This window comes from Marmota marmota, unplaced genomic scaffold, assembly GCF_001458135.2.
Source record: "Marmota marmota marmota unplaced genomic scaffold, marMar, whole genome shotgun sequence".
Classification (NCBI taxonomy): domain Eukaryota; kingdom Metazoa; phylum Chordata; class Mammalia; order Rodentia; family Sciuridae; genus Marmota; species Marmota marmota.
The window spans coordinates 55,968,458-55,993,277 of NW_026000037.1; the positions used below are offsets into that span (position 1 = coordinate 55,968,458).

At 38.8% G+C, this 24,820-nt stretch overlaps 1 protein-coding gene across 1 annotated transcript in view; it reads left to right on the top strand.

Annotated features, from left to right (window-relative positions):
- The first annotated feature begins 6,684 nt into the window (after positions 1 to 6,684).
- Dhrs9 (dehydrogenase/reductase 9) overlaps positions 6,685 to 24,820 on the top strand; it is a 22,767-nt gene continuing 4,631 nt past the window's right edge. The window contains exons 1-4 of the mRNA XM_015478982.2: positions 6,685 to 7,292; positions 17,801 to 18,148; positions 19,736 to 19,994; positions 23,045 to 23,208. Of these exons, the coding sequence (XP_015334468.1) occupies positions 17,836 to 18,148; positions 19,736 to 19,994; positions 23,045 to 23,208 (736 nt within the window). The 5' untranslated portion in view covers positions 6,685 to 7,292; positions 17,801 to 17,835. The remainder of the gene's footprint in view (positions 7,293 to 17,800; positions 18,149 to 19,735; positions 19,995 to 23,044; positions 23,209 to 24,820) is intronic.

A 24,820-nucleotide genomic window follows, 5' to 3' on the forward strand; every position in this document is an offset into this window, starting at 1 on the left:
ACACACACACAAAATCCAAGTGAACAAAGAAAAATGCTTCCAAGATAAATATGTTTCATCTGATTGGCAAATATCACTTCAAGATTTACACTTCTATTAGTGCAAGGATGACTACTACGTAGGGATAAAGAAAACAAGACATGACACTGATGCACAATGCTTAGCGAGGAAAGGGCATGTCATTACACAGCCACGGTACAGTTAGGTTTGAATTGTTCTCCTTTCCCCAAATTTCTATGTTGAAGCTTAGTCTTTAGAATGTGCTTGCATTTGGGCCTTCGATAGGGCCTTTAAAGTGGTGACTAAGTTAAAATGAGGCTGTTAGGGTATGCCCCAATCCAAACTGACTGGCATCTTATAAGGAAAGAAAATTTGGGCATACAAATAGACACCAGGGATGTGCAAACCCAGAGGAAAATACATGTGAGGACACTGTGAGAAGGTGGTCTGTCATTTGCAAGCTAAGGAACCAAGCCTCAGGAAAAAAAAAAAAACAAAACAGCCTAATGACACCTTTTTCTTGGATGTCCAGCCTCTAGAACAGGGAGGAATGTTGTTGAAGCCCCCTGTCTCTGATATGCTGTCATGGCGACCTAGGAAACTTACACAGCACACAAGCCTGAAAGTGATTTACTAGAGAATCTGCACCAAAAATATTTTTAGAAGCTGTTTGGCATACTGAACAGAAAACAGAAAATCACAGCTCACGTGAAATAGAAGTAAAAGATGTGGGGAGAGAAAAGAACTACATGAAAAGATAATAGAATGAGATAGGGAAGGACAATAAGAAGCTAAAAGTGCATTATCAGAATTGAAATCTTCCAAGGAGTTGCAAACAGCCGAGGAAGTGGAATCGGTGACGCAGTATTCAGTCTTGCAGCACATAAGGGTCCGCAATAGACTGCACGGGATCATGTGGCGCTGAAGAATTCTTACCACCTGGAGACATCAGCGTGGTGATGAGGTCATGGTAGAAGCCATCACTCATGTGATTGTGATGCTGCTGTCAACAAGCTTGCTGTGCTGCCAGTTGCATAAAACTATAGCACATTACAATTATGTACACACCGAATGCATGATGACGATGATAAATGACCATACTGCAGATTTACATGTTTACTATACTGTAGTTTTATCTTTATTTTAGAGTGCACTCCTACATATTTAAAAAAAAAAAAAAGTTTACTATAGAACATTCTGCTGTACTATGCTGGCAGCCACTTGCTGCATCTCATATTCTCATCATTTTCTCTTGTACTTGATTTCGTTTCATGTTCTGTTCATCCTCCCGCCAAAGCTACAAAATCTAATGTTTTGTCAGTAAGAGGCCACATGGAGTGACTGACCTGGAAACGAAATGAAAAGTGATTGAAGACTGCGAAGGTGGAAAATCAGTGACGGCTACCATTTTCCGGTCAGGTACGTCCCATTCCACCATAGCTATCATCTTGAACAAGAACGAAGTGATAGAAGCTGCTAAAGGATCTGCTTCGTTGAAGGCAATAAAACAAACAAAAATTTGAGAAGGGCCTGTATCAGGTGTGGAGAAACTTTCAATGACCTGGACTCGAGACAAAGACAAAAAAAAGACAAAGCGTGGTCCCTCTCTGCATCACAATGATCACATCTGAAACAAAATATTTGTTTGCAATATTGAAAGAAAGGGCTGGATTCCATTAACTCTGGGTGGTTCAAATAATTCAAGAATCGGTGTCCATTTCATAAAGTGAAAGCAAGTGGTGGTGACTCTGTGAGTGCTGACGGGAAGGCAGCTAGAGAATTTTTGGAAACTACATGAGCTGATAGTGGAGTAAAACTATTCACTGGAGCAAATCTTCAATATAGATGAACCTTCATATTCTGGAAACAGATGCCTAAAAGGACTTTCATCCATAAAGAGGCCCGGTCAAGGCCAGGTTTCAAGGATTTTAATGGCAGGATAACAGTCTTTCTTGGGGGCAACTTTGCAGGCTCCATATTGAAACCCTTCATGATCTGGCATGGTAATATCAGTATGCATACCCTGCCGGTATGCTACAGGGGCAACGAGAAGTTATGACCTAGCTCCTCTTCCAAAAAGTACACTGCTTTTTTTTTTTTAATTACTGGTGCTGCTCTGTTGAAAATTTGGTCATAATGCTTAAACAACTTTTCAATTCCTGGCAAAAGCAGAACATTGCCTTTGCCCAGGAGATCACTCCACACTGGCTTTTCAAACATTCAAACACATAACTAGCCGCTTACCACAGAATAAATTAGGGTGTTTACTTCCAAAGAAATTTAGAAATGATATTTTGTACCTTTAAAACCCATATTAAATGACCTGTTAATTGGGGAACACTAAAAACCACCCTCGGGGGCTGGGGTTATAGCTCAGTGATACAGCACTTGTCTAGCGCGTGAGGCACTCACTGAGTTCAATTCCCAGCACCTCATAAAAGTAAATAAATAAAGGTATTGTGTCCATCGACAACTAAAAATTAATAATTAAAAAAACCCACCCTCTGGCAGACATAACATTATCAGGTTCTCTCAGTGTCCTGTTTTCCATCTAGAATAGCAAATGGCTATAACAAGCAGGCAGGAGAAAACAAACATCTGCTACACAAGCACATATCAGCTAGCTTTTGCTGTATAACACACTACCCCAAAACTTGGTAGCTTAAAGTGATAACCATTTTATTTGCTGATTTAGGGGAGAAAAGGTAGTACCTTTTCCTCACCCTTTGCAAGGTGCTTAGCTAAGACCCCGTATCAAAAGACAGATTAACAAGAGGAAACCATATTTTTAAACCATGATTATTTAACCAAAATTAAATAAGACCATAAATGAAGACCCAAAGAACCAGAGAAAACTATATTTTTATGAACAGACATACAGAAGCATGATCCGAGGGGAAGTGTGATGGTAATAAACTGGGGGCACTTAGCAAAACTTACTTGTTCAGACTCTTCAAAGCATTATTCAAAAGAATGAAAAATTAGAAACTATCTAAGTGCCCCATTAGAGGAGGTTAATCAAGTCCATATGATGCACTATAACAACAATTATTTTTTAAAATTCATTAAAGAAAAGGACATTTACTGAGATCAGAAATTATTTTGGCTGTTTATGATAATATTTCAAGAAAGCAGCCTAAAAGACATGTAGTAGTTTTGTTAGTCATTATACATATGAAGATACCTGAAGATCATTATACATATGAAGATACATGTAAGGGGAAAAAAAGACTAAATTAATAGTAATGATACTGCTGGTTACCAGAGATGAGTTCTGCTCCCTACAAGTTGAAGTAGAACATTAGAGAATCACACAGAGGCAAGCATATAAAGCAGGGTTTATTTAAAAGGAGTAACATAGACTTCTCCCTGGAGGAAGAAGGGGGCCATAGCTGGTATCCCTTTTTATATGAGGGTATTCTGGGCTTCCTTTGTTCTCCTGCTCTTTTCTCCTCTCTCTCCTTCCTGCATACGTGACTAGGCCCAGGAGACGCTGGTGGGATGGCCAAAAGGTGAGAAGCAAATGGGCCAGAGGGGCCAAGTTGGAGTGCTCTGGACTGGAAGGGGGCATAGTTAACAAATCCCTGCAGGGAGGGACAATCCCTGAGACAGTTTACCTTAGCAATAAATTGAAGCAGTGGCAGGTTATCTTGATAAGAGTGGAGGAAGGGCTCTGAAGGCATTAGGCATTTCAATTCCTCTCCAACTTCCCAGATTTACTCAAATTGGCCTTCTTAATCCATCTTATTCGATTTACCTATCTATACTGACTGCCTATATACTGCTGGCTTCAGTAATAGTGATCTAGAGTATAACACCATGGACCCTGAAGTAAGACAGATCTGGCCTGGTCCTGAATAGCTAGGCAAGTACTTCGCCATTCTGAGTCTCAGTTTTCTCAACTGTAAATGAGAGCAAGAAGACCTTCATGCGGTGTCTGTGCTAATTAGATAACACAGTGCAGTAGAACAGTGCTTGACGAGTGATTGTTAGGATTGCTCCCATCTGTTAAGTAAAGTGTAATTTTTCTTTCTATCTGTCCCCCCACCCCACTTTTCATGGCACAATTACTTTTTATTAATAACAAAAATAAAAAGAGTAGAAAAAACATTTCTTGAAACTATTGGCCCCTGGGATTTGGTTTAAAGGTCCAATGAGCCCCATATAGATGGAACTGACGTGAAGCCAGCGTCCTAACCCTGATTTCCACAAAGGGCAGGTTCTGCACTCAGAAAGAAGTTGGAGCAACAGCACCCTGCATTGTGAAGCTGCCAGCCAGAAGGTGCCCCTGGTACCCTGGGAAGAGTGTTTATGTGGGACATTTGCTTAACACATACCTGTATGGTACCAGAGTACCACCCATAATAACTGGGATGCCAACCTGCATTAGGCCATTTTACTTCACTGTGGGTATTTTCAAGATAAGGACAGCCCTTTCCTCCTGAGATAAGTTTGGTTCCTCTGGAATTTTATCTCCTTCTTTAGGGGAAGGTTTGCTGGGTTTCCTAGCCTGCTCCAGGGGTAAAGTTTTTGCAAACGTGAGAGTGACACTGAAAGGAGTGCCTACCCTTTCCCCTCTGTGGGAGCCACATTTTCTTACTAAGCCTCTACCTGTGCTTCTTGCAATTCTCCCTGTTGCTGGGAATCCCCAGTGTTTCTGCTCGCCCATCACCTCCATTCTCACCCATCTTCTCACTGGTTCTATCTACCTTCCCAGAACAATGAGCTCCTCATATAGTACTCCTTGTTCCATTGTTCAAGCCAGGATCTCTTGTTTGCATAAGCTGAAAGCATGTGTGTTCTGCAAATAACAATAAAAAAAATCTTTCCTTAAACAAGTTCCCGAATGTTCCCATGACTCAATCTTTAACTATTACTATAATCTAGGAATCTTATAGTTTAGGGAAACAAAAGATTAACCCAGCTTCATCCTTCAGTGGGAAGAGTCACAGCAAGCCAAATGAGTAACAAAGCTCCAAGTTCAGGCCAAGTCTACCTATTCATAAGCGGCTCACATGACAAAGACTTTGCTGGTGGAAAAGGAGGGAGGGGGACCAAGGGACAGTTTCCCTTAAGAGAACCATCTGCAGACAAAGGAAGGAGGAAGAAAATACCAAGCATGTTTTTGAAAACATGAACTTACAATACCAATTCAGTTTTTCAGAGAAACAGTGGCCTTGGAGACAGGATTCTATTATTCTGCCAGGAAGGAGGAGGTTAGCACGTAGACAGGAGTGGGACGCACCACAGCCTGCAGTGTGGGGTAAGTGTGTTTCTCCACAGGCACAGTTTCCATTCCAGGACTCTGGGATTTGGACCACAGATCCACAGACTGCAACAGAAACCTGATATGTGTGCCTGGGACACCCAAGGATCTGGGTGTTCTTGAGTTTTGGTGTTTGGAAAGGGATCAAGAAGGCAAGCACCCTTGGGCAGAAATATGGGGGACATATAGCTTTAGAAGAAAAAGGAGAGCCATGTCTTCAGTGTTTTGTCTAGCAGGATCTTGCCTTACCCCTCTATAATCCAGTTATCAAAATTGAAATTCACATTTGGATGAAACCACAATGCAACATTCTGTTTTAAAAAGGAACTAGGAGAAAAACAATCAAATCACAATTTAGCTTGGGGGATATATACTGATAGCTGGTATTCATCACCTTTGATAACCAGAGGTCCAATAGAAGGAAGATTCTGAACAAAGTAGCATCTTCAAATGTTGCATACTGAAGGGTTGGGAGAGAAGAAAACAGTACTTCAGATGTGAGTTTAAATGTGGATGTGGTTACACCCTGGATAAGGTGCTGCTAACATAAGATTCCATTAACCTGAACAGGACCAGTGGATGAAGGGAACTATATCGGGCAGGGTTGTCAAGTAAGTAAAACTCCCTATTGTTATAACTTTCACTTTGTCCTTTTGCCTCTGGACCACCCAGGTTGCCTGAGGTTCTCTTCACCTTTCAGTTACAACCTGCTCACAGGAGGGGACCTGGCATTTCTTATTTATAGCTTTTTTATGTGGATTTAGTCCATGTGAATTTCTCTGAGGATCATATTTAAGTCTTGCTTTGACTTGTGAATTCTTGAGGGATTGGAAGCACTCTAAATGTTTATCTGAGTATATTTTAGTCTTGTTTTTGTTTTTGTTGTTCTTTTGCAGGAAAAAAAAAAAAGCACATGCCCCCCATTTAATTTAAAGGGTGAAAGTAGTGTTTAGACTCCATCTAGACAAGTCCTTTCATATGCTCACTCCAGCTAATAAAAAACTGTAGTTTTTGAAAATGGAACACAGAGCCTGGGGAATACAGCATTGTATCTGTATTTTATATAGGTATATAAAATATATCTGAGGAATATAGCATTAAACTAGCATACAAGGAAATGGAATTTTTTTTAAAAATCGGTGGAGTTTTGCCTGCCTGTGTGACTAAAACAGGGGCGGTCTGGCAGGCTCAAAGGAGGGTGAGCTCTGCCTAGTCCCCTCAATACCTGCAGCCTCAACACTTTCCATTGCAACCCAAGGGCCATGCTAGGTCCCCTGTCCCCTGTGACCAGCTCTGAAACAGTCCACCTCTTTCCTGTCCTCAAGAGTCTCAGTACCAGACACCATGTCAGTATGCTGTCATTACTATACCTTATAATACAAATTAGGAAGCATGAATAATTCCAAAACTTTGTTTCATTAAATTGTTTTGATCTCCTTGCTCACCAATGTTTAAAAAAATAAAATAAAATCACTAGAGACTGATTGCTCCAACTTACTCTGTTAGGAGGACAGGAATACTATATAGTCAAAAGCATGCTAACAGGAAGGAAAACACCTCAATCAAGAACAATAATCATAATTTAAAAATTAAATTATTAACACAATATACCAGGCAGATTACACAATGCTTCCTTGTCACATTATTTCAGCTACAGTATTTGGTCCCAGGGAAGAGAATAGTACCAGTCTTTTTTTTTTTTTTTGTAAGATTCTTTCTATAAGCAGCAATATTTAATTTATCAAGAATACTCTGGTTCTTTTGGAAACACGTGACCTACATCTTCTTGGCTTCCCTCATCCATTGAAAGAGACTTAGTCATCCATCAACGTCACAATGGGTGTGACTCACAGAGAGAACTGGGACTCCTCACACACATGTAGGTGCTCTATTTCGACGGAAGCCCAGGCACCTCAGGAGGATCAGCTTGGTCAGGGTGCACTTCCTTCCTTGTGCACAGCAGGAAGACTGCAGTCGCCTGAGCGAGTCACCAACAACGTCTGCCTACAGATTCAACTGCAGTAAGGTAACTGGTGATGAGTTTTGTTGTTTATTGCTGCATCTATCAAGTCTTTAATTTTCCTTTGAATGAATCAAGTTGTCTCTCAGGCTGTGGTCAAGTGTTGCTGTTTTTCTCTAATACAGCATGTTAGAAGGCAGTGACAGGAGCCAAGCCCATCACTCAGAAATGGTCTCAGTGGGCCACAGGATCCCACCTTAAACTCTAGGCCTCTCTTCAGATGTCCTTTAGTACCCTCAACTCAAAATTAAATTTACCTCTTGTTATTCTCTGTGTGCCTATTTTAGACCTACTGTGAATCTTATGATTAATTGGAAACTGGAGAGAGAGGGACTCCAAAAAGCATATGAATCTTAGATGAATTTCTTACTGAAGAAATAGATTTGCTACCAACTGCAGGTCTCATCTGTTGATCCACTTGCTTTACCAATATTATCAAATGTCAGTTTACTTGAACACACATACTCTCTCTTTGCTGAATGAGCAAAATAATTGGAAATAAACAAGGAAATTCCTGACAGTGCACAGTTGCTCCCTGGATCCTGGGATGACATTATGACATTAAAAGACCTGCACAGATACATACTCTCTATTTTATGAACCAGTGGTATGGCTCTCTTTTTCAATTATTTGATATTTGGCAGTGGAGACAAAGTTTAAGTAGAACACATTCAATTTAGAGTTGTACAAATAACTCTAAAATGTCCCACTACACTATTAGCCCAAGGGCAGAGACTGTGCTTTTTATCTTGGTATTCCTTGGCATATCCATTAGATGTTCTAAAAATATTCTTGGCTTGATGCTGCATTAGATGAAAGTTAAATGTTGTATCAGATATGTTGAGATTTGAAAAGGGTGTCCAATTTTAAAAACAAATCTCAATGTTTAAATACAAGGGGAAGAAAAAACTTGCCTCATACATTTCAAATGAGGAAAATGGGAATTGGTTTTGAAATCCTTATAACAAATGTTACTTTCTTAAGGGACAGTGTGAAAAAACTCTACCCTTTTCTTTTACTCAAAGATAAATGTAGCTAAAAGAAATATCCTGAAGGGTTGAAGACTCTCCCTGCATCTTTACATACATCTTCTCTGTAGTCTAAACTTTGAAAGTTTCTTTGACAAGTTATAATACTACACAATATATAATCCATTCCAGTTTGCAGTTATTAAATTCAGTGTCTATAAATAAAGTACCTATGATTTTAACAATAATGTTTATCCTGCCTGTACTGTTAGAAAGCATATTAGCAAAATAAAACTAGCAAGTATTAGGGATAATTAATCAATTAATAATTAATCAATAATTATAGGGATTATGGCAAATTGAGAAATTTTGAGAAAAGGAAAAGAAAATCAGAGACACTTCAATCCTTAGAACTAAAAATGCAAATAGAACCCCAGCAGGTCTTCCCAACCTGGGAGCAGGCTGGAGGAATAACAGCTGAACTCCTAGGAGGTCTGTGAATGAATCTGCAGAGGAAGTAAGTAGACAAGCATGCTTCTCCACATCACTGTCCCACTACACAAAGCACAGACAGAGTAGGAGGCCTGCCTACGTCCTCAGGGGAATCAATCAAGACTCAGAAGAACGTAACTGCCTTGAGAGCAGAGACTTCACCCATTGAGAGAGGGAATTTCACCAGCATCATCCACGTTGCTATTTACTTTAATCAGATCCTCAAAAGCACATTTGCTGCAGGGCATAGTGGTGCATGCCTGTAATCCCAGTGGTTGAAGAGATTGAGATCAGGAAGATCTCAAGTTCAAGGCTTCCTAAGTGAGACACTTAGCAAGACCCTGTCCAAAAAAAAAAAAAAAATGAATGAAAATGTTGGGGATGTGGCTTAGTGGTTAAAAGAAAACCTGGGTTCAAGCTGGGGTTGGGGTTCAGCAGTAGAGCACTTGCCATGTATGAGGCACTGGGTTCAATCCTCAGCATCACATAAAAATAAACAAAATAAAGGTTAAAAAAACAAACAAACACACACAAAAAAACCCCTGGGTTCAATCCCCTGCTACTCTTCCCCCCCCCGCCCCCCCCCCCACAAAAAAAAAACATTTGCTGCTTAATGTAAGCACGTTTCATGTAGGATGCCTTGACTCAAGTTTTGTTTTCAGACTTCTGGGTGCCTTATTTGAATATTCTTTTTCACAAAAACATAATTCTTTAATTATGACTTTATATATATAGTTTGTGTCATTAGGCTCTAATATACATTTTTCTTAAAGAAATGTGCAATAGAAGTCTCCAAAAGGTAATAGGAGTTTTTATTTCAATAAAAGGTAAAAGAAAGTCTGTGTAAGTTAAGGCTTATGATATTTAAATATAAAAGAAGCATACCTGTTCCTCTTCAGTGGATATAAAGAAAACCTGTGTAAGAGAATCCCCAGAAAGAAACATTCCAGAAAGCTGTTGCTAAATAACTCTCTGTTTGATTTATTTTGGTAAACAATTCAGTTGTTGGTTCGAGTTAGGCCACAATTGCAACAAATTCAAAGTAAATAAAGATTGAACAAACTCCTCAATATGACTGACTAGTTTTAGTATTGCTTTGTGGAGTTATATGGAAGTAAAATCAAGTGGTCTGGGAAGATCTATCTAGAAAGAACTCCACATTTCTTATAAAAAGTGTATCTCACAACACCACTGAAATATTAATGTCTATTTTTTTAAACCACTTCTCTTACTTGTAAATTTGTAAATAAGAGAAGTGAAATCAAAGAATTTTAAGTTTTTTACTAGGAAAATAAGCCCAGGAAGATAAACTTAAAAGAAGCAGAAGTAAGCAAGGACAGCAATCAAATGCAATATTTTCCTATAACTGCTGACAGGCAGTTCCTATTTAAGCACTCTGCATGGAAATAGAAAACTAGTTCTCCTTTCTGGTTCCTTCTGCATCATTGTGGCATAGTAGATAATTTTTGATGAAATGTTTTTATTCCTCCCATAAAGTGATAAGGTTTGCAGTTCTTCTCTCTCCTAACAAGTTTAAGAATTTCGAGATTGAAGTTTTAGTTCCAGCCATGTTAGCGGGTGACCTTGATATCTGCCCTATACCAGAAATATTTTGATGATTACATGAGATAAAAATTACATGAATGGGTCTCAAAACTTTTTAAACTCATTCAGCATTGGAAGTGGGAATATTTTACTATTATAATTACCATTACCCTTTTACCCTGACAATTCAGAGATCGCAAAGATTAATTCAGTTATGATGAGAACCTTGGAGCCAGAGTGGAGATATCCTTCTTTCTCCCTTCCTTCCTTTTTTCCTGCAGCAACATTTAAAGGACATGGGCCTAAGGCCAAGAATCACACAGGCACTGGAGATTCCAGGCAGTGCATATACACCTAGGGCCCTACAGTTGAGTGGGAATGCAGATGTCAGTAGGAGAACCAGAAGAGTCTGGACTATATCAGTCCCAGAGTCACCACAGTGATTGTATCTTGAGCCAATTAGCCCACTTCTGAATGTGTCCTTATCTATAAAATGGAAATATTTTTGTCATGAGCTGTAAGTGAAATGAATATCTGTAGATCCTAGCAGAGGGCCTAGAACATATTAAGCACTCAATAAACCATTACTTTCAACCTTATTCCACTTAACATACTGGGAATCCCAAGCACCAGGGATTTCCAAGGGGCATATTCTACAGTCTGCAGAGTCAACTGACCACCCAGCTGAAGGGCATCCCAGGGGAGCCTGGAATGGCCCAAACTCAAAATAATCAGAATCCATTCCTCATAAATGCTGGTAGTAATTTTTGAATTCACAAATCAAATACATAATTTGTTCACTGCCCCCTTCCCTCTTGCTGAGAAAAAGACATTTAAAAAAAATCATAGAAATTTATGCTTGCAGCAGCAGAATATGAGTAATTCTTTGTAAGTAACAAAACTTTACTGTTAAAGTTATAAAATAATAAACTCTCATAAAATAATAAACTCTCATCCATGAGATAATACCAAGGAACCAATGACAAAGTTTCCAGGGAAGTAATTCTGGAAAGTTCTGGATCCCCAAGACAAGGAAGCTCCAGACCAGTGATTCTCAATGAAGGTGGTGATTTTGTCCCCCAAGGGACTTTTAGCAATGTCTATAGACATTTTTCAGTTGTGAGGGAGAAGTGCTACTGGCATCTAGTGGATAGAGGCCAGAGATGGTGCTAAATGTGCTACAATACAAAGGATAGACCCCACACCAGACCCCACCACCACTAATCATGTGATCCAAAATAGCAAGAGTACTGAAGTTGAGAAGCTCATGCCTGGAAATAAGGGACATATGGAAAATGTCCCTCAGAAAGTGAAACCGATTGATCCTGCCCAATAATCACAGGGCTCTGTCTGTGTAGCTGACATTGTCACATTAGTATCCAGGTACTCTCCAAGGTAAGCACTATGTCCCCATTTTATCAACAGAAAAGTGGAGACACAGAGATGATGAGCAATTTGTTCAAGGGCTCTCTAATCATCAGTAAGAAGACTGAACCTCCACCTGCCTAGTCTAGGGTGTGGGCTCCCAAGTACAGCTCTACTGGTTTGATCCCAAGGGACTTGTACTTTTACTAAACAGTTTATTGTGAGATAAATTGGAAGACATACCAGATAAACTAGCAACTGAGGTCAGTGTCTGAATGGTTGTGACCAAGGAACCTTGTGGAGATGACCAGAGTTAGCAGAGTGTGGCTGAGGCAGCCCTGTTACTTACAGTTACTCATTTACTTCTCAGTGGTCAATGAACCAATTGGCCATCTATCAGCTCCTGTTACAGGTCATAGTTCAGACCAAGGACCACTGCTCAGAGGTGATATTTTGACAAAAATAACCAGGAGATGTCGAAAATGTGTTTGGTTTGTAGTTCACTTAGCCCGATGACCTAGAAAAATGTGAAATTTAGAGACTGAGGAACTAGCATTTAGAGACAAAAATATTTGAAGTAAGGACAGACTTTGCAAAATTTAGGTCAGCATTAGCAGTTCCTAGGATTCAGGCTACAGGCTTGAGACACCACCCTCTGTAATGACTCTCAACCCAGAGGTACACCTGATAAGGACAACACATTTTATTGGGAGTCCATCCTTGATTAAAAAATCTCATCTCTGCTTCTCATCAAGGGAAATGTGTTTATTTAGGGAATGAGGAGGTTGAAAAGATGAGGAAGGGATCTGGGCATGATGGCTCACACCTGTAATCCTAGCACTTGGGAGGCTGAGGCAGGAGGATTGCAAGTTCAAAGTCAGACTTAGCAATTTAGCAAGGCCCTAAGCAATTTAGCGATATCCTGTCTCTCAAAATAAAATATAAAAAGGGTTGTTCAAATTTCATAAATAATACAACCTTATAACATTAGGGCCTAATAATGACCCAATAATGTTCTTTCTGGAAAAAGAAAAAATGTTTTTCTTGTCCATGGGCATGTGTTAGCACCCTTGGTTGTCTTACCTGTAGGCTCCTTGAATATGAAAGTTCTTGGTCTTTCTTTCCCATTCTTCAGGACTTTGATGTTTTGAAGATCATAGGCTCATTTTGGGGGGAATTGGAAGATGATTCCCCGTGCACAATTATCTTTGAGTGAAGCACAGAAGTACTGCTATGTTCTTTCTATTATGTGGAAATGAGAGGCACAGTCGATTTGCCCCATAACTAGTAATATTCATCTTCATCACTTGGTTAACGTGACAGCACTCAGACTTTGTTTTTCCACTGTGAAATCACTATTGTTCTCTTTTTAATTAGTGAGTATCTTTGGGTGGCATTCTTCAAGATTCTCTAATTGTTGTCTCTTGTCCAAATTTCACTCCATAGTTTTAAAATCTGTTGATCATTCTTGCCTGAAACAGTTGTTACTACATCATTGCCAAGTGTTGATTTTCAAATTGCATCATTCCTTTGACATTTATTAATTGGCATATTAAATCTAAAGAAAAGCTTTTTCTTTTCCCTATCTATTTGTTTATTGTTATATATCATAATGAACTCATGCTTTCATATCACAGTCAGTGAGTTATGATCTGTTATCATCAGTATTTGTTTTGATGCTCACATTGTCTCATGCTTGCGGGGGGAGCCTTTTCCAACTGGTTCCAATGTACTTTTGATACGTTCAACATTCTTTGAGCACTTTTTCACCTTCTGGCATGAGATATTCTGGGTTCATTTTGTACTTTTCCAGCCCAACCCTTATATTAGCTTCTCCAACAATTATGAATATAATACTTAAATCTCAGGGCCAGAGCCCTTGGTTGGTTTGTTGCTAGTAGAGTTTCATTACTTATAGTTCATCAGGTAGACCTTGAAAGCTATTTATCTATTTCAGTATCTACGGACTCATATCAAAAGCCATGAGTTCTTACTGAGTCTTCCAACTCTAATCCAATTCCACCAGGTCCATTCCAGCCTCTCCCTTTCCACATTTGCAACTCCTCTTTCCGACAATATGAAACCTGGCCTCCATTATCCATTATATATTTACCTACTTTCTCAATCCAGCAATTTTAAATTTCAGGATTGTCTGTTTTCAAGTTATGGTAAAGGCATGGACTTTATGGGATATAATTTGTTCCTGTTAAATTGTAAATGTAAGTATACACACACAATGGAGTGTGTTCTAGGAAATTTGGATTTATGTGATTGTCATTATCACAGCTACCTTTATTATTTGGTTTTTTAGATATACATAACAGTAGAATGTATTTTGACATATTATACATACATAGAATATGACTTATTCTAATTAGGATCCCAATCTTGTGGTTGTACATGATATGGAGTTACACTGGTCGTGTATTCATATATGTGAACATAGGAAAGTTATGTCTGATTCATTCTACTGTCTTTCCTATTTTTATCCCCCTTTCCTTCCCTTCATTCCCCTTTGTCTAATCCAATGAACTTCTATTCTTCCCTCCCAGACCCCCTTATTATGTGTTAGCATCCACCTATTAGAGAGAACATTCGGCTTTAGTTTTTTGGGAATTGGTTTATTTCACTTAGCATGATAGTCTCCAGTTCCATCCATTTACTAGTAAATGCCATAATTTTATTCTTCTTTATAGCTCAGTAATATTCCATGGTGTATATATACCACGGTTTCTTTATTCATTCATCTGTTGAAGGACTAGATTGGTTCCATAGATTAGCTACTGTGAATTGAGCTACTATAAACATTGATGTGGACATGTCCCTATATTATGCTGATTTTGAGTCCTTTGGGTATATGTCAAGGAGTGAGATAACTGGGTCAAATGGTGGTCCAAGTTTTCTGAGGAATCTTCATACTGCTTTCCAGAGTGGTTGCACCAATTTGCAGTCCCACCAGCAATGTATGAGTGTACCTTTTTCCCCGCATCCCAACATTTATTGTTATTTGTATTCTTGATAATTGTAATTCTGACTGGAGTGAGATGAAATCTCAGTGAAGTTTTAATTGGTATTTCTCTAATTGCTAGAGATGTTGAACATTTTTTCATATATTTGTTGACCATTTGTATTTCTTCTTCTGTGAAGTGCCTGTTCAATTTCTTTCCCAATTCACTGATTGGGTTATTTGATTTTTTGGAATTAAGCTTTCAGAGTTCTTTATATACCTTGGAGATTAATGCTGTATCCAAGGTGCAGGTGGCAAAGATTTTCTCTTTATGCTCTCTCTTCACATTCTTGATTGTTTTCCTTTGCTTTGAAGCAGCTTTTTAGTTTGATACCATCCAATTTATTGATCCTTGATTTTACTTCTTGTGCTTTACTTCTTGTTGAGGAAGTCAATTCCTAAGCTAACATCATAGAGATTTGGGACTTCTTTTTCTTCTAGTAGGCGTGGGGTTTCTGGTTTAATGCCTAGCTAGGTCCTTAATCCACTTTGAGTTGAGTTTTGTGCAGGGTGAGAGACAGGGGTCTAATTTCATTTTGTTTCATATGGATTTCCAGTTTTCCCAACACTATTTGTTGAAGAGGCTATCTTTTCTTCAATGTATGTTTATGGCACCTTTGTCTAGTGTGTGATAACTATATTTATGTGGGTTTACCTCACCACAGCTACCTTTTAAGTGTGAATAATTTTTAATACATGAAGTAAAATGCATAGCACTACAAAGGAATCTACTATACTGAAATGCACCCAAAATAATTAAATTTTTTTCTTTAATTAACACATGAAGTAACAGTATAATAGTAGAAGAAATGTTGTTCACCGTAATTTTGAAGTGGTGATGAGCAGAAGCCATATTTTGAGATAACTCTAATAATAGCAATGTGACATAAAGATATTTGTGATTTCTACTGTAACAAAGTCACAGGTACTACAAATAATGCTGTGGTTTGTTGTTACTTTCATAATTCAAAGGTGTGCTAAATTTCAGGCACAGTGTAGAGAAAGTAAAATGGAATCTTGTGCCATCCAAGTGGACAGACCCCTCAGTTCTATCCATGACCCTCTCAAGGGTCTGTGAAAGCTGTTTGCCTAAGAAGCTTTCACAGATGCCCAAGTCATCCATCCACCTGAATTCAAGGCCTTAAGGCTCATAATCCACCCTCATGCCCAGGAACAGAACCTGCCTTCCTCACAGCTGTACCTCAAGAATCAACTGTTTTCCTCAAACCTAACATATTTTTAATGTGTTTCTCTGGCTTAATATTTTTCAAAGAGCAATTCTTTCAACTTTCTCTTTTTTAAGCTCTAACTCTGTTAGGACAAAAACTGAAAACAGAGTGTTCAAACTCTCCTTAAGAAGTAAATATATATTATTACATGGAGTTTTTTTTAATCTGAAATACTGTGTTTCTTATACAGTGATATATATATAGTGTGTGTGTGTGTGTGTTGTGTGTGATGAAATTCTATCTATATGTATAATTATTATATTTCTCATTAGGAAGAGTGAATTTTTACATATACAGTAAATACATATATAGAAAATAAACTGGAGTTAAATGCACCAAAATATTAAGAGTCAAACGTGATAACTATTACTATCTTCTTTTTTTCTGCACTTTTTTTTCACAATGAATATAAGTTGATTTTATATGCAGAGAAAATATTTTAAAGGGTTCAAAGGAAAAACCAGAAAATATTGTAAGAAAACAATGTCCAACATTTATAAAACTGCTTGGCTCCACAGCTACTTTCTGAGCACAGTGTCCATGAACAGCCATGATTCCAGAAGCATCTACAAGGTCTGAACTTCAACTCAAGCTTATTGATTGTTCTCTTTGAGGCACTCAGGGTCCTCTAGATTCTAAGGGAGGGTCTAAATCAGGGGCAAAGATATTGCCTGGAAATAGTAGGAAACTTTCTTGGTCATTGGGGAAGAAATAAGGTCTTCCCCTACTTCCTGTGGCTCCTCTTCCCTCCCCAGGGTAAGGAGCCTATACAGGTGTGTCTGTGTGGTGGGCATGGGTGATCTCCTTCCCTAGGGCTATCTCATGGCTGTGCATTGGGACGGCTGGGCCTCCATGCTACACTCAGACCTGAGGCAGCAAGGGAAGCCTGCCCTCTAACTGTTGGCCACTTCCTCCTCTGACTCTTCCCCAGCCACCACTGTCCATGGTAAGAGTTGGCATAAGCTGAGGGGACACGCCACCACAGGCTTCTGAGGAAAGGGAAGGGCAGTCTCCTCTTGTTTGATGGTAGGCCTCCCCGTCTGCTCCCAGCCCTGACAAAATTATTTTCCCCAATGGTTTTATGCCACTTATGGTCAAAGCCTTGGTTTTACAACACTTATTTGTTTCACTTTGTCTTCTGTATATGTGAGGGGTTTTTTGATTTGTTTTGTTTTGTTTCTCATAGCAGGTTGGTGTCCAAAGAGGACGAAATCTGAGTATTTGGAATAGTGGGTTGGAATACTGTACATGGGCCAACAGTTCTCTCCCAATCTCTTCCTATTCATCTCCCTCTTCTGCCACATTAACATTCTCAGCATTGAGCTCTAATACTCTCAAAGCTGAGTTGAAGGCTAACATGAACCTATTTAAAATAAGAAAATGGAAGCCACATTGAGAGTGTTTTCTTAGTGACAACAGTAAAATGCTCTCATTTTCCTGATGGTCTAAAAATTAGGAGTCTACTAGAACAAGTAAGACTGAACTATAATTTCTAATAGATTTGACCCTGTTTTGCTTGAATTTCACGAAATGACTATAATTAAGGTTTTACGGTAAGAATCTATCTTTCTGATGGATGAGTTCACAAGTCAAATTAATGTCACTGTCCCACACAACTCCAGTCAACCACATCTACCTCTGACCTGTGTCAGCTTTGCCAGGGAGTGTCCCTTTCTGTCTCCCATTTAATTTCTCTGAATTCTACTTGGATAGTTTTTGTACTACCTTTGAGAAGCAATTTATTCTTTAAATGGCCATCTTCCCAACAAACAACCAAATAAGAAGTATTATTTTTTAACTTTCTATTTACCTATTCAAGTGAACTAAAATATCTCCAGTTCATCAAGCCTGGGTTATGATACTTCGGTGGTTCTAATTTGAATTTTCTTTCTAATTTTGAACCCTCAGGAGACATCCTCTTCTGTTATACAAGAAAGGAAAAAATGCTTTTTGGGGTGCTAGCCCTCCTAATCCTCTGTGCTTTTCTATGGAATTATAAAGGACAACTGAAGATTGCAGACATCACCGATAAGTATATTTTCATCACTGGGTGCGACTCGGGCTTTGGAAACTTGGCAGCCAGAACTTTTGATAAAAAAGGATTTCGTGTAATTGCTGCCTGTCTGACTGAATCAGGGTCAACAGCTTTGAAGGCAGAAACCTCAGAGAGACTTCATACAGTGCTTCTGGATGTAACTGACCCCGAGAATGTCAAGAGGACTACCCAGTGGGTGAAGAACCATGTTGGGGAAAAAGGTGAGAGACACCAACCAAATTACGCTCAGTCTTTTGTCCCGTGGGTCAATTTAGAACAGAGATGAAGGTACTGATTTTCCCTGGTATTCTGCAATGAAGTTTTACTCCATCCATATACATAGCAAAGGGACTGGAGTGAAATCTACAGGAGAATATGGGAGCAGACCCAATTCATCCTTCGAATAGCTGACACCCACTTTTCACTACAAAATGCTCCAGAGTTCACACATTTTCAGTGGGTGAGGTAGGAAAGGGCCTGAGAACATGAGTTAGAATCTTACATAGTCCTGGTGGAGTACTGAGCCCTTGGACACTCATTCTACATGTAAGTAGATTCTGCTAAAATGGCTGCTTTTTTTTTTTTTTAGTTTTATTGATTTTATATTTTTAAATACACAACAGCAGAATGCATTACAATCCTTATTACACATATAGAGTACAATTTTTCATCTTTGTAAATAAAGTATGTTCACGCCAATTTGTGCCTTTATACATGCATTTTGTTTTGTTTTGGTTTTGCATTACAATTTTTATTACACAAATATACCACAATTTTTCTTATCTTTGTATATAAAGTATGTTCACTCCAATTCATGTCTTCATACATGTACTTTTTTTGCATTACAATTCTTACTACACAAATATACCACAATTTTTCATATCTCTGTTTGTATATAAAGTATGTTGACACCCAATTCTTGTCTTCATACATGTACTTTGGATAATAATGTCCATCACATTCCACCATCCTTGCTAATCCCCTGCCCCCTCCTTTTCCCTCCCACCTCTCTTCCCTAACTAGAGTTCATCTATTCCTCCCATGCTCCCTCTCCCGACCCCACTATGAGTCAGCCTCCTTATATCAGAGAAAACATTTGGCAGTTGTTTTGGGGGGAAGATGGCTGCTTTCTAAACTATAAGGTTTTAATCAGCTTTGTCCAGCATTTGAAATATTCTCATGGAATAAGATATTGGGGTCTACAAAGAAAAAAAAACAAATGTATGTATTTTTCTCAATTATATCTTCATCATATACCTGAGATTCTGAAGTATAAACATTATGATTTGATAAGGCTCCAGACAATTTTTAATGCTTGAATTCCAAATACCTTTAGCAATATTAAATGTTTCCCATCATAAAACAAGCCCAGTGAGCGATTAGATTTTTTTTTCACCAAAAATAAACATGAAGTGAATTGATTTCACTCCCTCCATATAGAACATTTTATAAATATTCTCTGACTTTGCCATCTAGCAAGACGGGAGGTGGGGTGGGGGAAATAGTCCTATTTACTCTACATATGAGATGAAAATGCAGAAAGTCTCAAAAAGTACCATTATTTGACATTCAGAATTGGAAATAGAATAACACTGAAACTGAATTTCAGTAAAAGAACTTTAATTATTTGAATTTATTCTCCCACTCTCTCTGCTATCACTTCTATAAACTGCAAAATATTTCACAGCAGCAATATATCTACAAGGAGGAAATGGCACCATTGTGTAAAACAGAGGCTGCATTTCCATCCAAGACTCCATATGAACGCCACCTTCTACCACATCTCCTTTCTTCCCTCTGGGCTCTAGGTCTCTGGGGTCTGATCAACAATGCTGGTGTTCTTGGTGTACTGGCTCCCACCGACTGGCTGACAGTGGAAGACTACAGAGAACCTATTGAAGTGAACCTGTTTGGACTCATCGATGTGACTTTAAATATGCTTCCCTTGCTCAAAAAAGCTAGAGGGAGGATTGTCAACGTCTCCAGCATTGGAGGTCGGCTTGCATTTGGTGGAGGGGGCTATACTCCATCCAAATATGGAGTGGAAGGCTTCAATGACTGCTTAAGGTAAAAGCAAACTAATTGGCTTACTAGGAAATAATACCTGGTAACATTCATTCAATGCTTAGTATGGACCAGACACTCTACTTAGTACTTTAAATTATTTCCACTTTATAGACAGTACCACTGAAACTCAGAGATATTAGCTAACTTGCCCAAGGTCATCCAACTAAATAAGTGGTAGAACTGAGATTTGATTTTTTTTTTTTACTTCTTGCATTAATGCATGATATTGATTGTGATGGTGAATTTATACTCAGGAGGTCAGTTTATCAAATAGGAAATTAGACAAAGCATAAATCAGTATAGCTCTCTCCATTGTTCTTACTGTATGTTACAGACACAACAGTACCATCTTACTTAAACCTTCTGAAGAAAAGTATCAGTTCTTAAATGGCTACTCAATTCACCCTACCCAAGCTTTGTAGCAGCATTCAGTAGGAGAAACATGGAGGAGTGTGCTTAATCCATCCTACCTGGACCCAGAACCTTTCATTATCAGTTCAAAGCCCTAAAGTGCAAGTAGTTCTTTCAGTCAAGGTTCTGGCAGAGAACGGAGGCATATTAATATAGAGTCAAAGGAACAGAGTTTGTTTAAGGAACTATTCACAAACATATGAAAAGCATGTAGAAAAATCCCAGACAATAGCGTAGTACCTGCAGGCTGAGACAACAGAGGCATTTCTATCCATAGGATTGTAGGGACAATGAGACAGGGAAGTTTTTAGAACCTGGAGACTCAGAGGTTGTCAGCTTCCATTAAGGGATGGTATTACCAGTATTGGTACCACTAGCCTTACCTCGCCTCCTCTTGCCTCTGATCTCCCACTCACACTTCTAATCCACTGTGCCTGCTGGGAGCCAGAGTATGCATAGCTGATGCAGGTCCACCTCTCAGGACATGGTGCTGGCAGGATGGAGAAAGCCACTGGAAAACCAGTTGGATGATATTTAACCAAATGGTGCCAATAGATAAGAGAAAATATCAAATCTAAAATTAGATATTATCTTTCCATCAATTCATCCATTTGCTTATTCGATTATCTGTTGAAGAAATGTGTTAGAGTTCATGATCTATACCATGGAGCTCAGAGATCTGTCGAGATTACTAAAGATAGAACGACTCCATTTTGCCATCACATCTGATTGCCAAGTGTGACCCTCCCAGGAAATAAACACAATAACGTTGGAGCAATTCCTCCAAAACATTCATGTGAATTTGAATCACTTGGGGATCTTATTAAGATGCAGATTTTGATTGAACGGGTCTGGGATGGGGGCCTGAGATTGTGCTTTTCTAAGAAGCTCTCAAGTACTGCCATGGCTCAGGGATCGCACTGGGAGCAGCAAGATCACAGAGAACCTGTTACTCGCCTTGGTTGACCTTTGGTTCCACTTTGCAAGTAGCAGGATCATAAAATTTTAGTATGTTTAGGTATTTCCTTACTTTTAAAAAGATGTTTCAACTGAAATGTTCTTGGAATTTTCAATGCAGCTATATTTTTGCCTGAAAACAATCAATCACAGGTGTTTATTTCTTTATGAGTCCTAGAACTAGTATTTGATATTATGCCTGCCGGCCACAGCAGTTCCAGAATGTCTATAACATTGTAGGGCTTAGGGGCAACAGCACAATTGAAAGAGGATTGGGGCGCTCTGGAGCCTTGTTTTCCCTGCAAGCATTAGTAATATCATACTGATCTTACTTACCTAGTAAGCTTAGTTGGGTGGCATAACCCTAAATTGTATGTTATTTTCATGAGTGGGTAGGGAGATAAGCCTTCCCAAATCCTATCTTGGAACTGCTACTTCCATGATCTGATGGAGATCAGACAACAGGTGAATAAATACAATGAAATGGAAAATAAACTTTTCCACTTAAATGTAAGTAATATATCTTTCTAGATCATCCAAGGTCAAAGTAATATGCATTTTTAGCAAAATATATTTCAAACTTTACAATAGTTACATTGCTAGAAGATAGAATCTACAATAAATTAAATCACATTTTAAGTTCACAAAGAGAGCTTTTAAGAAAACTTTGGTGAGGATTTCTGTAAAACTTGTTATATATTTCTGGTGGAAACATATACATATCAAATTTAGGAAATGATTCTTCATGCACTGGTTTGCAATACATTGTTTTACTTTAAAGGAAGGGGTGAACCAGGTGTGATGGCATGCACCTGTAGTCCCAGCTACTTTTAAACCCAAGAGTTCAGGGCCAGCCTGGACAAGATCCCATCTGTTGAAACAATAGAAAGAATAAAGGAAGGAAGGAAGAAATAGAGAGAGAGAAGAAAGGGAGGGAAGGAGGGAGGGAGGGTTGCTATGATTCCTCTAAAACCTTGATGTCCAGTACATGAGCAGACTTCTGGTTTTCTGTGGTGATGGGATGAAAGACCTTGCTCAGCAGCAGAGGGCTCAGGTGGGCACAGCAGGGATCATCACTTTGGGTCCTTTACTTTTGTGCTGCCATCTATCACATTCCTAAGATGGAGGTAAACTTGTCCATCCAGGCCAGTCATCAGTCCATTTTCCCAGAAGGTATTTTGAGTGTGGAAAGGGAACAGTCTTAACCAAGAGCTCATCAATTTAATGAGGAGGGTATGGCTTCAGGAGAGGAACACTGGACGGATGTGGGGCTGAGGGGTCCCACCCAGATCCCTTTCCTCTTTTGCCATTGACCAGCTCCCCCTTCACCATGAGCTTCAGTTTCCTTATTTGAAATGAGAGGGTAGAATGGAAATACTTCTTTCCAGTGCACCCAGTTCTGATATTCTATGAAAAGATGCATGAGAAAATAGTCACTCATATAGAATACATTCCCCAAATAGATTTGGATTAAACACTTAAAAATATAATAATAATATAAAATAAGGGCTAAAGATGTAGTTCAGTGGTAGAGTGCTTGCCTAGTATGTGAGAGGCCTTGGGTTAGGTCCTTGGCACTAGGAAAGAGAGAGAGAGAGAGAGAGAGAGAGAGAGAAACAACAAATAATTTTTTTTAAATAACAATAAAATAAAAAAAACATTTTCACCTGTTCTTTTCACAGACGGGATATGAAAGTTTTTGGCGTGCACGTCTCATGTATTGAACCAGGATTCTTCAAAACAGAATTGTCAGATCCAATAAAGGCAACTGAAAAAAAGCTTGCCATTTGGAAACATCTATCTCCAGACATCAAAGAACAATATGGAGAAGGTTACATTGAAAAAAGTGAGTTTCTGGGTGAGCCAGTGTCCTCTGGGATTCGTTGTCTTAGGCAGCCTGAAGGAGGCTCAAACACAAGTGGAGAACCAAGGTTCCCACAGTAACACACCAACAGGGATCTTAAATACGGACCAGGATCTCTGTTCATTCCTGTCCTCTCTACTTCTCTGAGGATCAATGAACATTAACTGAGCAATTGCTAAATGCCAGGCACTATAAGTGCCTAATGAATTATATCATTTACTCCTCAGAAAAGCTGCTAGAATAGTAAGCAGAGGCTTGGAAAGGTGGAGCGTCCTCCCCAGAGCCAGGCAGTGCCTCCTGCTCATACCAAGACTAGGCAGGCTGGCCCCACAACCCATGATCTTCATCTCTGCACACACCTCCCCTTCTGTTAAACACCACTCACACAGCGTTGTTCAAGGAAGGTTCAGACTCTGACCCCCAACTAGCTTAGCATCTAGTTGACAATAAAAAGTAATCAAATGAGGCTCTACAGCACACAGGAAAATTGGTCCTCCTTAGATGTGACCCCGAGGCGCAGAAGAGGTGCAAAATGGTGTGGCCTCTAGTTGCTCACAGAGTTCAGACCAGGAAAAGAGCGTTTCTTGGGAAAGATCAGGTTTGAGTCAGGCCTGAAAAACAGGAAGGAATTATTTGGGTGGAAGTTTTAGGGAGCAGGAACACATAAAGGAGGAAATGGAAGGAAAGGTAACCGTAGTCAAAAGACTGAGTCAAGGAGGAAGAATAATAATAAAGATTATGTAATAATGACTAACACAGCGAACATTTACTACCTACTCTGTAACCATTCTAAGTGCTTTACGTGGACTCTGTCATTTATAATCCCCAAACAAACTTGATGAAGTAGATACTATCAGGTTTTTTTTTTTCCCCCAGTTTTTGGAAATAGAGGCATAGAGAAGTAACTTACCTAAAATTGCACAGCTAGTAAGTGGAAAAGCTAGATTTGAACCCAGCCAGCCCCACTCAGCCATGTATTTTTGGACACTGCTATACGGTGTGAACAAGAAACTAAGGAATTGGATCGTATTTCCTGTATCAGTATTCCCCTTCCGCCTCAGACTCCCTGTTAAGATTTGCTTCCTATTCCTGAGCTCCTGCTTCAAGTTCAACAGATTCCTGTCTCCATGTATCACTCTATCCCTCCAAACTGTGATCCTGCCAGAGCCAAGTCAGATCCACCTGGAGAAGTTTTTAACATGACTGACTCCCCCAGATCCCCACCCCTCCACAGCACATGCATACACACACACACACACACACACACTATATATATATATATATATATATATGTAGTCTTGATATATAGTTTATATATTTTTCTTGATATGTAATTTATATATTTTTCTTACTATATAATTTACATATATTTATATATTTTATATATAAGTTATATATTTTTATATATAGTCTTGATATATAATTTATATATTTTTCATATGTATCATATTTATCTATCATATATATCACATATATATGAAAATATATAAATTATATATCAAAGCTATATAAATATAATGAATTATAAATATATAGATATATAGTATATATGTAAATATATATCTCATATATATGATTTATATATATATATATA